Genomic DNA, 14293 nt, shown 5'->3' with positions numbered 1-14293 from the left:
TCTTCTTGCTTCTGCTGGCTGCCCTCTGGTGGATGAGGTTATCTAAGAGGCTTGTGCAAGTTTCCCGATGGAAGGGACTGGTGGTGGGTAGAGCTGGCTGTTGCTTTGGTGGGCAGAGCTCAGTAAAACTTTAATCTACTTGTCTGCTGATGGATGGGGCTGGGTTCCCTCCCTGTTGGTTGTTTGGTCTGAGGTGACCCAACACTGAAGCCTAACCGGGCTCTTTGTTGGGGCTAATGGCAGACTCTGGGAGGGCTCACGCCAAAGAGTACTTCCCAGAACTTCTCCTGCCAGTGTCCTTGCCCTCATGGTGACACACAGCCAGCCCCCATGCCTGCAGGAGACCCTCCAACACTAGCAGGTAGGTCTGGTTCAGTCTCCTATGGCGTCACTGTTCCTTCCCCTGGGTCCTGATGAGCACACTACTTTGTATGTGCCCTCCAAGAATGGAGTCTGTGTTTCCCCCAGTCCTGTTGAAGTCCTGCAATCAATTCCTGCTAGCCTTCAAAGTCTGATACTCTAGGAATTCCTTCTCCCATTGCTGGATCCCTAGATTGGGAAGCCTGATGTGGGGCTCAGAACTTTCACTCCAGTGGATGGACTTCTGTGGTATAAGTGTTCTCCAGTTTGTGAGTCACCCACCCAGCAGTTATGGGATTTGATTTTATTGTGATTGTGCCCCTCCTACTGTCTCATTGTGGCTTCTCCTCTGGATGTGGGGTATCTTTTTTGGTGAGTTCCAGTGTCTTCCTGTTGATTATTTTCAGCAGTTAGTTGTGATTCTGGCGTTCTTATAAAAGGGAGTGAGAGCACATCCTTCTCTGCTATCTTGAACCAATCTCCCCCCTATTGTAGTATTGAAATTGGAGTTTCACTTTGATAGCTAGTCAGTTGATAACAACCAAATTAAAGTGCACAGAAGAGTCAGGGATTACTTTGAACTGAAACATAAAGAGACTTAATTCTTAATAGAATAGCAACATTAAATGGTGATACAGAGAACACTGTTCAGTAGGAGTGAATCTTTGAAAAGAAAATCCTCACAGATTTGCCTCAAGGAACAATAAAAATACATTATAATAACAGGGGAAATGGAATAGAGTTACACAATAATTTGAATCTCTTTCACTTTGTATTTTAAGATAGTTGTACAAATTTCTCATGAATTGCCTCAATCTAGTGTTCATTTGTTTATGACATTATTGTTTATCATAAACGAATGTTATGGAACCACTAGATGATATTAAAAATGAAATTGAATCTATTCTTACTCAATTTCTGGTGTCTTTTAAAATGTTCTTTGTGTAATCCAAAACCATCCTGACTAAACTGAAATAGTTCTCATTTTAAAAGCTGCACTCAGGAAGACTGATACTGATAGCTTGTGAACAAGGAGATAAGGACAGGAAAGTGACTAGAAAGACAGGTTTAGGATTATTACTAGTAAAATGAATTCAGTTAGGAGCTGCCATATAATGAGAAACTTTAAGAAGTGAGGGAAGAAACAAAGCAAAAATTCCTCTGCAAATCTGAGAATAAGACAACAATTTGGCTATGTTAAGAAGAGATAAACAATGAAAACACAAATGTCCATTGGTGGTGTTGTTATTTTGTTGTGCATTTGATAGGAAATTGTAATTCTTAAGATTTTATTGACTTAAGCTACTTGAGATAATCTCAAGAAGCCAACTAATGGCTAATATATTTGTAACGTTTTTAGTGGGTTTTTTTCTGTAGATTAATTCTAAGCAATCATGACATTTGAGAATATAAAAAAACCCTGCAAAATAGCTATGTAGCCACCTTAATTATATTATCTAATTTTTTAAATTTCATTTTCAACCTAATTAATTTAGGTTATTCATGAATAGTAGAAAGCAAATGATGTTACTCTGCAATAAATACAATCCATTATTTGGAAATAACTTCTATAAAAAAAATATTCTCAGGATGAGAGGAACTATTAAAGAGTTCGCAACCAGTGTACTTATAAGAGCTCGGCTGGAAATCAGAAGGGAACTAGTTTTTTTAAGAACATAATTCTTGATGGATACTTTAAAGATGATATCTTTTTCTCAAAACAATCTTAAGGGGGAAATGAAGCACCAAGATATTATAAGGTCACTAAATAAGGAGGTGTTAGATGTACATATTTCTGATTTCAAAGTGACTATTTTATGATACCACCTAATGGATAAAATTCTCATTTATAATTTTTAACTTGATGAACATTGTTGCTCATTGTTTTGCTACAGAGCTACTTCTAACCACATAACAGCTGTTTTTAAATGTGAATTACTTTAAACAAAACAGTTTCTGACAGAGCACATAGAGTATGGGCAGCCCTAAAGCAATATCTCACACCCTTAAGGGTCTTTAGATAAAAAAGAAATGGAAGATTTTAAAATAATTTTCCCTTCAAATAGCTCAAACTCAAGAATCTTATGGGCTTGTGTGTGTGTGAAGGGCAGATGGAGGATTCAAACCCCCAAACAAACATTTCTGTTTAGAACATTTAAAAGAATTTGGGACTTTATTTATCTTAGTCACAGAAAGTATGATTCAAAAGAAATATACTGAAACAGCTGTGCCTTGTCTAAGTTAGTGAAAATACCATCAATAAATACATAAAGCATTCTAACTCTTGATTCTTCCAGTGTTTGGACTAATTAACAAGGAACAGCTGAAAAAAAAATTATTGGTATCAAGGAAGTGAAGGAGCTAGGAGATTTGTAATATACTTGAGCACGTAATTTAGGGATTAAGAAAAGAGGCACAGTTGACAAGTCCTATTCAGTGATGCTAATGGGAGAAGCCAAAATCTTTGGACTCTGAGAATCATTTCTCACCCCAGGCCTGTTATGGTTCAATGTACAGAACTGTTTTCTGTTGCTCTGCACAAACCCTAACAGTGAAAATCACTTTTCAATTTGACTCTCTTGCTTCCAGCCTAATTTAAAAGATCTGTGTCTCAGGAAACAGATAAGAGAATAAGAAAGTGGCAGAGAAAAAAGTACTAGGTAAACCATATGCATAGAGATTAAAAGGTTTTTCTCTCTAGCATTGCATCTTATAAAAATGGCTGGAATGAGCTGTCTACTGGAGCAGTGAGTAGCCTTGCTGAAAATCAGAAGAGTGACCTAATAGAGCCAATCTTCAAGAACTGGAAAGAAATGCTTTTGTGCCCACGAGAAACTCTGGTCTTAGTGCAGGGGGCGAGGCCTCTGAACGCAGCCCCCTATGACCAAGTGGAACTAGACTGAGCACAGAGGAAAAGAAAAAAGTTTGGAGAATCCTGAAGTTGTAAACCTGAGGCCCACATGTAAACCTGGGTGGAAGCAGTAACCTGGGCCACAGACGCCAGCCAAAGCCCCAAACGCTACGCTCTGGTGCAGAGAAGGCTAGTGCTCAGCGTCCTGCATGACTCAGATACGACGCCCAGCCCTCAGGCGACTGCACCTGACCTGGAAGCCCCTGACAGGAGGTGGCCCCTAAGGTGTCTCTGGGACCCAAGGAGAGGAGACATTGACAGGACGCCTGGACCTCAGGTGATTTCGTGACAGGACGGCAGACTGAGTCGTGTGGCTGACAGGGTCTTGGTGTTCCAGCTGGGTGTCAGGCCTGAAGCTCTGAGGTGGGAGAGCCGAGTTCAGGACATTGGACCACAAGAGACCCTTTGGTCCCAAGTAAAATAAATTGGCGAGAGCTCTCCCAAGAGATCTCTGTTTCAATGCTAAGACCCAGCTCCACCCAGTGGCCAGCAAGCTCCAGCACTGGACACCCCATGCCAAACGACTAGCAAGACAGGAACACAACCCCACCCATTAGCAGAAAGGCTGCCTAAAATCATACTAAGTTCACAGGCACACCAAAACACACCACTGGATGTGGTCCTGCCCACCAGAAAAACAAACTCCAGCCTCATCCAACAGAACACAGGCACCAGTTCCCTCCACCAGGAAGCCTACACAACCCACTGAATCAAACATACCCACAGTGGGCAGACACCAAAAACAACAGGAACTACAAACCTGCAGCCTGCGAAAAGGAGACCCCAAACACAGTAAGTTAAGAAAAATGGGAAGACAGAGGAATATGCAGTACATGAAGGAGCAAGATAAAGACCCACGAGACCAAAAAAATGAATAGGAAATAGGCAGTCTACTTGAAAAAGAATTCAGAGTAATGAGAGTAAAGATGATCCAAAATCTTGGAAATAGAATGGAGAAAATACAAGAAACGTTTAATAAGGATCTAGAAGAGCTAAAGAGCAAACAAATAATGATGAACAACACAATAAATGAAATTAAAAATTCTCTAGAAGGTATCAATAGTAGAACAACTGAGGCAGAAGAATGGATAAGTAATCTGGAAGATAAAATAGTGGAAATTAAGAAAAGATTGAAAAGAATTGAGGATAGTATCAGAGACCTCTGGGACAGCATTAAACGTACCAAGATTATAATTATAGGGGTCCCAGAAGAAGAGAAAAAGAAAGGGACTGAGAAAATATTTGAAGAGATTATAGTTGAAAACTTCCCTAATATGGGAAAGGAAATAGTCAATCAAGGCAGGAAGTGCAGAAAGTCCCATATAGGATAAATCCAAGGAGAAACATGCCGAGACACATAGTAATCAACTATCAAAAATTAAATACAAAGAAACAATATTAAAAGCAGCAAGGGAAAAGCAACAAATAACATACAAGGGAATCCTCATAAGGTTAACAGCTGATCGTTCAGCAGAAACTCTGCAAGCCAGAAGGGAGTGACAGGACATACTGAAAGTGATGAAAGGGAAAAACCTACAACCAAGATTACTCTACCCAGCAAGGATCTCATTCAGATTTGATGCAGAAATTATAACCTTTACAGACAAGTAAAAGTTAAGAGAATTCAGCACCACCAAACCAGCTTTAAAACAAATGCTAAAGGAACTTTTCCAGGCAGGAAACACAAGAGAGGAAAAGACCTACAAAAACAAACCCAAAACAATTTTAAAAATGGTAATAAGAACATACATATCAATCACTACCTTAAATGTAAATGGATTAAATGCTCCAACCAGAGACATAGACTCCATGAATGGATACAAAAAAAAAACACCTGTATATATGCTGTCTACAAGAGACCCATTTCTGACCTAGGGACACATTCAGACTGAAAGTGAGGGGATGGAAAAAGATATTCCATGCAAATGGAAATCAAAAGAAAGCTGGAGTAGCAATTCTCACATCAGACAAAATAGACTTTAAAATAAAGACTATTACAAGAGACAAAGAAGGACAGTACATAATGATCAAGGGATAAATCCAGGAAGAAGATATAACAACTGTAAATATTTATGCACCCAATATAGAAGCACCTCAATACATAAGGCAAATGCTAACAGCCATAAAAGGGGAAATGGACAGTAACACAATAATAGTAGGGGACTTTAACATCCCACTTTCACTAATGGAGGTATCAACCAAAATGAAAATAGATAAGGAAACACAAGCTTTAAATGACACATTAAACAAGGTGGACTTAACTGATATTTATAGGACATTCCATCCAAAAACAACAGAATACACTTTCTTGTCAAGTGCTCATGGAACATTCCCCAGGAGAGAGCATATATACATATATATATATATTTTTTTTATTTTTTATTTTTATTTTTATTTTTTTTGCTGTACACGGGCCTCTCACTGTTGTGGCCTCTCCCATTGTGGAGCACAGGCTCCAGACGCGCAGGATAAGCGGCCATGGCTCACGGGCCCAGCCGTTCTGCGGATGTGGGTTCTTCCCGGACTGGGGCACGAACCCGTGTCCCCTGCATTGGCAGGTGGACTCTCAACCACGGTGCCACCAGGGAAGCCCAAGAGCATATATAGGGTCACAAATCAGGCCTTGGTAAATTTAAGAAAATTGAAATCGTATCAAGTATCTTTTCTGACCACAATGCTATGAGGCTAGATATCAATTATAGGAAAAAAACTGTAAAAAATACAAACACATGGTGGCTAAACAATACACTACTAAATTACCAAGAGATCACTGATAAAATCAAAGAGGATATCAAACCTATCTAGAAACAAATGACAATAAAAACACGATGTCCCCAAACCTATGGGACTCAGCAAAAGCAGTTCTAAGAGGGAAGCTTATAGCAATGCAATCCTACCTCAAGAATCAAAAAAAATAAACAACCTAACCTCACCTAAAGCAGTTATAAAAATAACAAAAAACCCACAAAGTTAGCAGAAGGAAAGAAATCATAAAGATCAGATCAAAAATAAATGAAGAAGAAATGAACGAAACAGTAGCAAAGATCAATAAAACTAAAAGCTGGTTCTTTGAGAAGATACGCAAAACCGATAAACCATTAGCCAGGCTCATGAAGAAAAAAAGGGAGAAGACTCAAATCAGTAGAATTAGAAATGAAAAAGAAGAACTAACAACTGACAATGCAGAAATACAAAGAGTCATAAGGGATTACTACAAGTAACTCTATGCCAATAAAATGACAACCTGGAAGAAATGGACACATTCTCAGAAAAGCACAACCTTCTGAGACTAAACCAGGAAGAAACAGAAAATATAAACAGACGAATCAGAAGCACTGAAATTGAGACTGTGATTAAAAACGTTCCAACAAACAAAAGACCAGGACAAGATGGCTTCGCATGTGAATTCTATCAAACATTTAGAGAAGAGATAACACCTATCCTTCTCAAACTCTTCCAAAATATAGCAGAGGAAGGAACACCCTTAAACTCATTCTACGAGGCCACCATCACCCTGATACCAAAACCAGAAAAAGAGATCACAAAAAAAGAAAACTACAGACCAATATCACTGATGAACATAGATGCAAAAATCCTCATAAAAATACTAGCAAACAGAATCGAACAGCACATTAAAAGGATCATACACTATGATCAAGTGGGGTTTATCCCAAGAATGCAAAGATTCTTCAATATATGCAAATCAATCAATGTGATAAACCGTATTAACAAACTGAAGGAGAAAAACGATATGATTATCTCAATAGATGCAGGAAAAAAATTTTGACAAAATTCAACACCCATTTATGATAAAAACTCTCCAGAAAGTAGGCATAGAGGGAACTTACCTCAACATAATAAAGGCCATGTATGACAAACCCAGAGCCAACATCATTCTCAATGGTGAAAAACTGAAACCGTTTCCTTTAAAATCAGGAACAAAGACAAGCATGCCCATTCTCACCACTATTATTCAACATAGTTTTGGAAGTTTTAGCCACAGCAATCAGAGAAGAAGAAGAAATAAAAGGAATCCAAATCGGGAAAGAAGAAGTAAAACTGTCACTGTTTGCAGATGATATGATATTATAAATACAGAATCCTAAACATGCTACCAGAAAACTACTAAAGCTAATCAATTAATTTGGTAAAGTAGCAGGATACAAAATTAATGCAAAGAAATCTCTTGCATTCTTATATACTAATGATGAAAAATATGCAAGAGAAATTAAGGAAACACTCCCATTTACCATTGCAACAAAAAGAATAGTGTATCTAGGAATAAACCTACCTAAGGAGACAAAAGACCTATATGCATAAAACTATAAGACACTGATGAAAGAAATTAAAGATTATACAAACAGATGTAGAGATATACCATGTTCTTGGATTGAAAGAATCAACACTGTGAAAATGACTCTACAACCCAAAGCAATCTACAGATTCAATGAAATTCCTACCAAACTACCGATGGCATTTTTCACACAATTAGAACAAAATATTTGACAATTTGTATGGAAACACAAAAGACCTGAGTAGCCAAAGCAATCCTGAGAAAGAAAAACGGAGTTGGAGGAATCAGACTCCCTGAATTCAGACTATACTACAAAGCTACAGTAATCAAGACAGATGGTACTGGCACAAAAACAGAAATATAGATCAACAAAACAGGAAAGCCCAGAGATAAACCCATGTACATATGGCCACCTTATCTTTGATAAAGGAGGCAAGACTATACAATGGAGAAAAGACAGTCTCTTCAATAAGTGGTGCTGGGAAAACTGGACAGCTGCATGTAAAAGAATGAAATTAGAACACTCCCTAACACCATACACAAAAATAAACTCAGAAATAGATTAAAGACCTAAATGTAGGGGCAGACACTATATAACTCTTAGAGGAAAACATACGAAGAACACTCTTTCACATAAATCACAGCAAGATCCTTTTTGACCTACCTCCTAGAGAAATGGAAATAAAAACAAAAATAAACAAATGGGACCTAATGAAACTTAAAAGCTTTTGCACAACAAAGGAAACCATAAACAAGACGAAAAGACAACCCTCAGAATGGGAGAAAATATTTGCAAATGAAGCAACTGACAAAGGCTTAATCTCCAAAATTTACAAGCAGCTCATGCAGCTCAACAGCAAAAACACAAACAACCCAATCCAAAAATGGGCAGAAGACCTAAATAGACATTTCTCCAAAGAAGATATACAGATTGCCAACAAACACATGAAAGAATGCTCAACATCATTAATCATTAGAGAAATGCAAATCAAAACTACAATGAGATATCACCTCACACTTGTCAGAATGGCCATCATCAAAAAATCTAGAAACAATAAATGCTGGAGAGGGTGTGGAGAAAAGGGAACCCTCTTGCACTGTGGGTAGGAATGTCAATTGTCACAGACGCTGTGGAGAACAGTATGGAGGTTACTTAAAAGCTAGAAATATAGCTATCATACGACCTAGCAATCCCACTACTGGGCATATACCCTGAGAAAACCATAATTCAAAAAGAGTCATGTACCACAATGTTCATTGCAGCACTATTTACAATAGCCAGGACATGGAAGCAACCTAGGTGTCCATCGACAGATGAATGGATAAAGAAGATATGGCACATATATACAATGGAATATTACTCAGCCATAAAAAGAAACAAAATAGAGTTATTTGTAGTGAGGTGGATGGACCTAGATACTGTCATACAGAGTGAAGTAAGTCAGAAAGAGAAAAACAAATACCGTATGCTAACCCATACATATGGAATCTAAAAAAAAAACAAAAAAGAAAAGAAATTGTTCTCATGAACCTAGAGGCAAGACAGGAATAAAGACGTAAACACAGAAAATGGACTTGAGGACAGGGAAAGGGGAAGGGTAACCTGGGATGAACTGTGCAAGTAGCACTGACATATACACAATACCAAATGTAAAATAGATAGCTAGTGGGAATTAGCAGCTACATAGCACAGGGAGATCAGCTTGGTGCTTTGTGATCACCTAGAGGGGTGGGATAGGGAGGGTGGGAGGGATTTGCAAGAGGGAGGGGATATGGGGATATATGTATACATATAGCTGATTTTCTTTGTTATACAGCAGAAACTAACACACCATCATAAAGCAATTATACTCCAATAAAGATGTTTAAAAAAAAATGGCTGGAAAGATTTTTTCCCATGGAAGGTAAATTTGGAATGGTCTGACTTCGAGCACTGCCTGTACAGTGCACATTAATTCACTTTGGAGAAACCTGATGGTATCTAAACAAGATAGCAAAGAGGCCCATGTAACTACACGTTGCAAGAGATAGGCCATACATATTAAGAACTTTGGGCAGAGAAAATAGTGACTTCAAATAAAAGTTGAAAATCAAAATTCACAAGTGTGGTGGTCTGAATTACAACTATTGCTTTGCAGTCTAACTGCTTCTCAGGTAGGCAATTCTATCAATAGATAGCCTACCTAAGGCTGAAGGATATCAGAGGTTATTTATTTAGTGATGGTTAATGACTATCATTTTCAAACAGGGAATGCTTTTTAATACAATAATGCACTTTGTTAATAACACAATTTCCTCATATTATTTTATGCTTATGTAATGCTTCTAAATTGAATATAACTTTTTTTTGAAATTTAAAGTTGGCTACAATTTGAGTCATCTGGGAGGTGAAGAAAGGGTGAATTCTTGGTAGAACTGATTTCTGATTTAGGGGAAAAAAAATCTTAATCTGCATGTTTGGAAAGAAAGGCAAAATTCATCCCTATCATCCCATCCATCACCGAGTTGGGAGCTCAGAGCAACAAATAGCTAAATTGCTCTGCTTAAGTAACAGGTACTTTGAGACTCACCCTTTACATACTGGAGTGGGCGACTAGGGAGTAGGGAAATGAGGGCTGAAGATCCTGATAGGGAAAAGACTAGATAGAGATGGGGAAGGGTCTGGGCTAAGGAGAGGGAACTGGAGAGAGAGATGCAATCGTTCCAGTGATGGGAACTACCAGGAAAATTTTAGGACAGTGAAGGTTTATTTAATCTTAAATTATTCTGGATTGTGCAATAATCCTCTTTGGTTATCCCTTGTTCTAAGGTTTTTGTGAGAATGAAGGCAAGTGATCCAAATAAAGAGCAGACTAAGGAGTTGAGAAAGGGTAGCAGCCTCTGGATCTCACAACAGAGATGACTCTAAAAGCAGGAATTCAAAGTCAGAAGTGAAGAAAAGCATCCCCAGGAAAGCTCTGAAAATATAAACAGGGCCTAGACTTACCTTTGTAACTGAGATGGGGCTCAACTTTTAATTTAAATATTGAAGGATGATGATCAGTGAGAATTATATGGATATAAATGTTATGAATTATGTAAATATAAGATGTTTTAATTACCTTAACGTCATAACTCCTGATACAAAATAATGTTAAATCCAAAACTGGAAATACTAAAATCATGTACTTAAACTTATAATACATGCAGTTTTAAAAAATATGAGATCAACTGTGATAACCTGACAGATATGCTAATCCTTCAAATTTGATACTCTAAATTTAACAAATTAAAAATACATTATAAATCTCTGTCTTATTGACACAAATCAGTATAAGTTTTTAAATTATTCAATGATATGATCCAGTAATATTATGTTACATGGTATACTCCAAACCAAGTAGAATTCTGTGTAATACAGTAAGGTTGGTTAATTTGGGTCCCACAGTAATGGAAAAATGTTATCTGACAAAGATTTGATTCTGAATAAATAAGATGCTTTTCAAGCTTCTCTAAAATTACAATGGCAACACAGGCTATGTCAACCACTGAATAAAGAATATGTTTTTAACATCACAACAAAAACTGCCAAATTATTCTAAATAAAACCATTTTCTTAATGTGTAGGTTATTATTATGGGCTGAATCATGTCCCCCTAAAATTTATACGTTGAAGTCCTAACTCCCTAGTACCTCAGAATGTGACTGTATTTGGAGAAAGTCTTTTAATGAGGTAATTAAGGTAAAATGAGATTATATGGGTGGACCCTAACCCAACATGACTTGTGTCCTTATAAGAGATTAGGAAACAAACACACACAGAGGGAAGACTATGTGAAGACACAGGAAAAGGGCAGCCATCTATTAGCCAATGACTAAAACCACAGAAGACAACCCTGTTGACACCTTGATCTCAGACTTCTAGACTTTAGAACTATGAGGAAATAAATTTCTGTTATTTAAGCCACTCAGTCTGTTACACTGTTATGGCAGCCCTAGCAAACTAATATAGTCATAGTAAAGTTGTGTAGGTCATAATAAAGCAGAGTGACCTCATGTAAAATGTTTAATATTTTATATCTGTCAAAATAGAATCTGTTTTCCTCTCAAGTTTTTACACTAGCATGAATAGATTAATTCAATGAAGGAACTCTTTAATCAGGGAAAGATCATGTTATATTTATAAAATTCAATCATCAGAGCATAATTTTGCTGAAATTATATATATATTTATATGTTTACTATAATGTTTACAGGAGTTCTTTTTTTTTTTAAGAAAAGGTTGGGAGATGAGAGGGGTCAACAATATAATTGAAAAATTATATAGATATTTCTATTTGGATTTCAGAATAGTGATCCTATCACAAGTCAGAAGATTCATTCTTTTAAATTTTTAATAGTCAATATTATAATCTTTTAGGATATAGATTATTTGATCAGTAATACTAATTATCCTAAGGAAAAAAAAACTTGACTGACCAATCATTAATTTACATTAATTTGACATAGCCATTTTTCTGAAGGACCTGTAAGTGTAGGTATATAGGTATAGGTAGTATGTGTAAGCAAATGTCTTAGGCTGCAATACGGTATCAATTCAAGTATGTTTACAGCACCTTTGCCTTTCGGAATCTAGCAGGACAGAATCCACAGGCCCTTCAAAGTATAGGACGACTAAACTTACTAAGTTATAGGTCATAGGTTCATATCACAGTAGTATGCATATATATGAATCAAAAAAGGTCCATCTTACACATTCCATTCATACTGATAGAGCATTAAGGAAATAGAAAATTAACTTGAAAATAGGCTGAAAGGTTAAAAGGGGCAAACATTCTGAAACACTCAATGTCCAACAATTGACTACTGTAATAAAATTAAACATTAATATGGAAAGTAAAATGCAGAATCTCAACTATTCTTTTAGACAATTTTTTTTTAAGTAGAAAAATATTTGCAGAGACCTTTCAAATGTAATTTTGATAGAGTGTCCAGGTTCAGCTTCAATCACCCATTCACAATTCAGAGAGTCTTTATAGTATCCTGGCCATCCTGGTGAGAGAATCAATCCACTGGGAGCTGAAAAATGGCCACCACATGGAGCTGAAAAATAAAATCAGAGAACAAGAAAAAACACAAATTTTAGAACAAGTTGCAGAAAATATTTTTAGTACTAACTGTATTTTTTAAAATTAATTTTTGCATGTACATATTAAATGTTATTTAATATTGTTTTTGAAAGTAAAATTTCATCCAGTCATTCTATTATTGAATGATTATTTTCCCTAAAAAAAGTAATTTACTTTTTGAAATATGGCTTAGTTACATACTCAGCATGTCAGATAAACTCAAGTCTCCCAATTATATCCCTTAAATACGTTCTTGTGTCTCCATCATTTTCAAAACTTGAAAAAAATATAAGCTGTTAGTTTTACTGTCTTTTATTTTCTGATTTATGTATCAAATACTGTTAATTCATGCTATACAGTGTCTAAAACTTCGATCTTCCTTTTACCAGAGTCCCTATTACAATTTTAGGCCTTCATTCATTCAGTCTCTTCCCTGATTTCCCATCTGCTAATTTCTCTCTTGCTTCAATCCAGCTGTCAGAATAATGTCCTTCAATTTACAGTTTCATCATACCATTTGCTTTCCTAGACAGGTACCTTGATCTCTTCTCCCTTTAACATCAGATTCAACTCAGCTTATCATTTCAAGAATTTAATCTTCTGCTTTCCCCTAAACTCATACACAATTGAAACCACAATCATAGCATTTTAATCCCAGTAGGTACTGATAAGGTAATTTAGTGTAAGCACCTCATTTTGAAGAGAAATAAACCAAGTTGAAAGAACAACTTGTTAAAGTTCACAAGACCTGAAAGCCTCAAAAGCACTTTCAAGTCAGTTTTTACAAAATAGGACCTCAAAACCAGTCCTCTCCCATTATTTCCAATATTGGTAAATGAAACCACCATCCATGGATTTGCATAGCCCAGAATGTTAGAAGTAGTCATCTTTCATATTTCCATTATCCTTACTATTTATTCCCATATCCAATCCATCCTCAAGCCCAGTCTTGTTTCTCTATCTCTATAGCTACCAGATTAAATTACCATAATTTCATCTCTGGTATAAACCCTCCTAACTGACCCTCTTAATTGGTCTCTCCTCATCCATGCTAACTATCCTCCACACTATGGCCAGAGTAATTATTTAAACCTCAAACACTTTTAAATGGCATTTTTCTGTGTTGACCAACAAGGCCCTGAATGACCCTAGCTATTGCCTTACACTCTAGCCTACACTCCAAACTTCTCCCCTTCACTCTGCAGCCCAGCTACATTAGCCTGTTCTATACCTTCAGGAGGTATACAAAGTGGAGGGTGGGGGGTGGGGAATGAAGCAAAGAGTATTTGAATTATTGAAAATTATTTGGAAAGAAAAATAGTCAAATGTATACTATATCGGCTTTTCAACACATTCGATAGAGACCCTTCTCAATGACTTACTATGCTATATTTTTATTTTCTTTAATTCTTTCCATTTAAACTCTATCTCATGTGTTTATATTTTTGTCATTGTTGTTTAATTGTTTATTTCAGTTTTACCTTACAGAATTTCTAAAACCTATTGTTCTAGACACTATTTTTACACTTTTTCATTCTTTAAGTAATTTGATATAGCCCAAATAAAATAAGAAATATTTAATAAATTGGCCTAGGAATCAAGCATTACTACAAAATGTCC

General features: G+C 36.5%; 1 protein-coding gene across 1 annotated transcript in view; it reads right to left on the bottom strand.

The window, feature by feature from the left end:
* Positions 1–14293, bottom strand: part of LOC137210719 (CUB and sushi domain-containing protein 3) — a 705705-nt gene that overhangs the window by 407219 nt on the left and 284193 nt on the right. Inside the window, exon 11 of the mRNA XM_067712783.1 lies at positions 12509–12647. Within this exon, the coding sequence (XP_067568884.1) occupies positions 12509–12647 (139 nt within the window). The remainder of the gene's footprint in view (positions 1–12508; positions 12648–14293) is intronic.

This window comes from Pseudorca crassidens, chromosome 17, assembly GCF_039906515.1.
Source record: "Pseudorca crassidens isolate mPseCra1 chromosome 17, mPseCra1.hap1, whole genome shotgun sequence".
NCBI classification, from domain to species: Eukaryota; Metazoa; Chordata; class Mammalia; order Artiodactyla; family Delphinidae; genus Pseudorca; species Pseudorca crassidens.
This window is presented reverse-complemented; position numbering and strand designations above follow the sequence as displayed.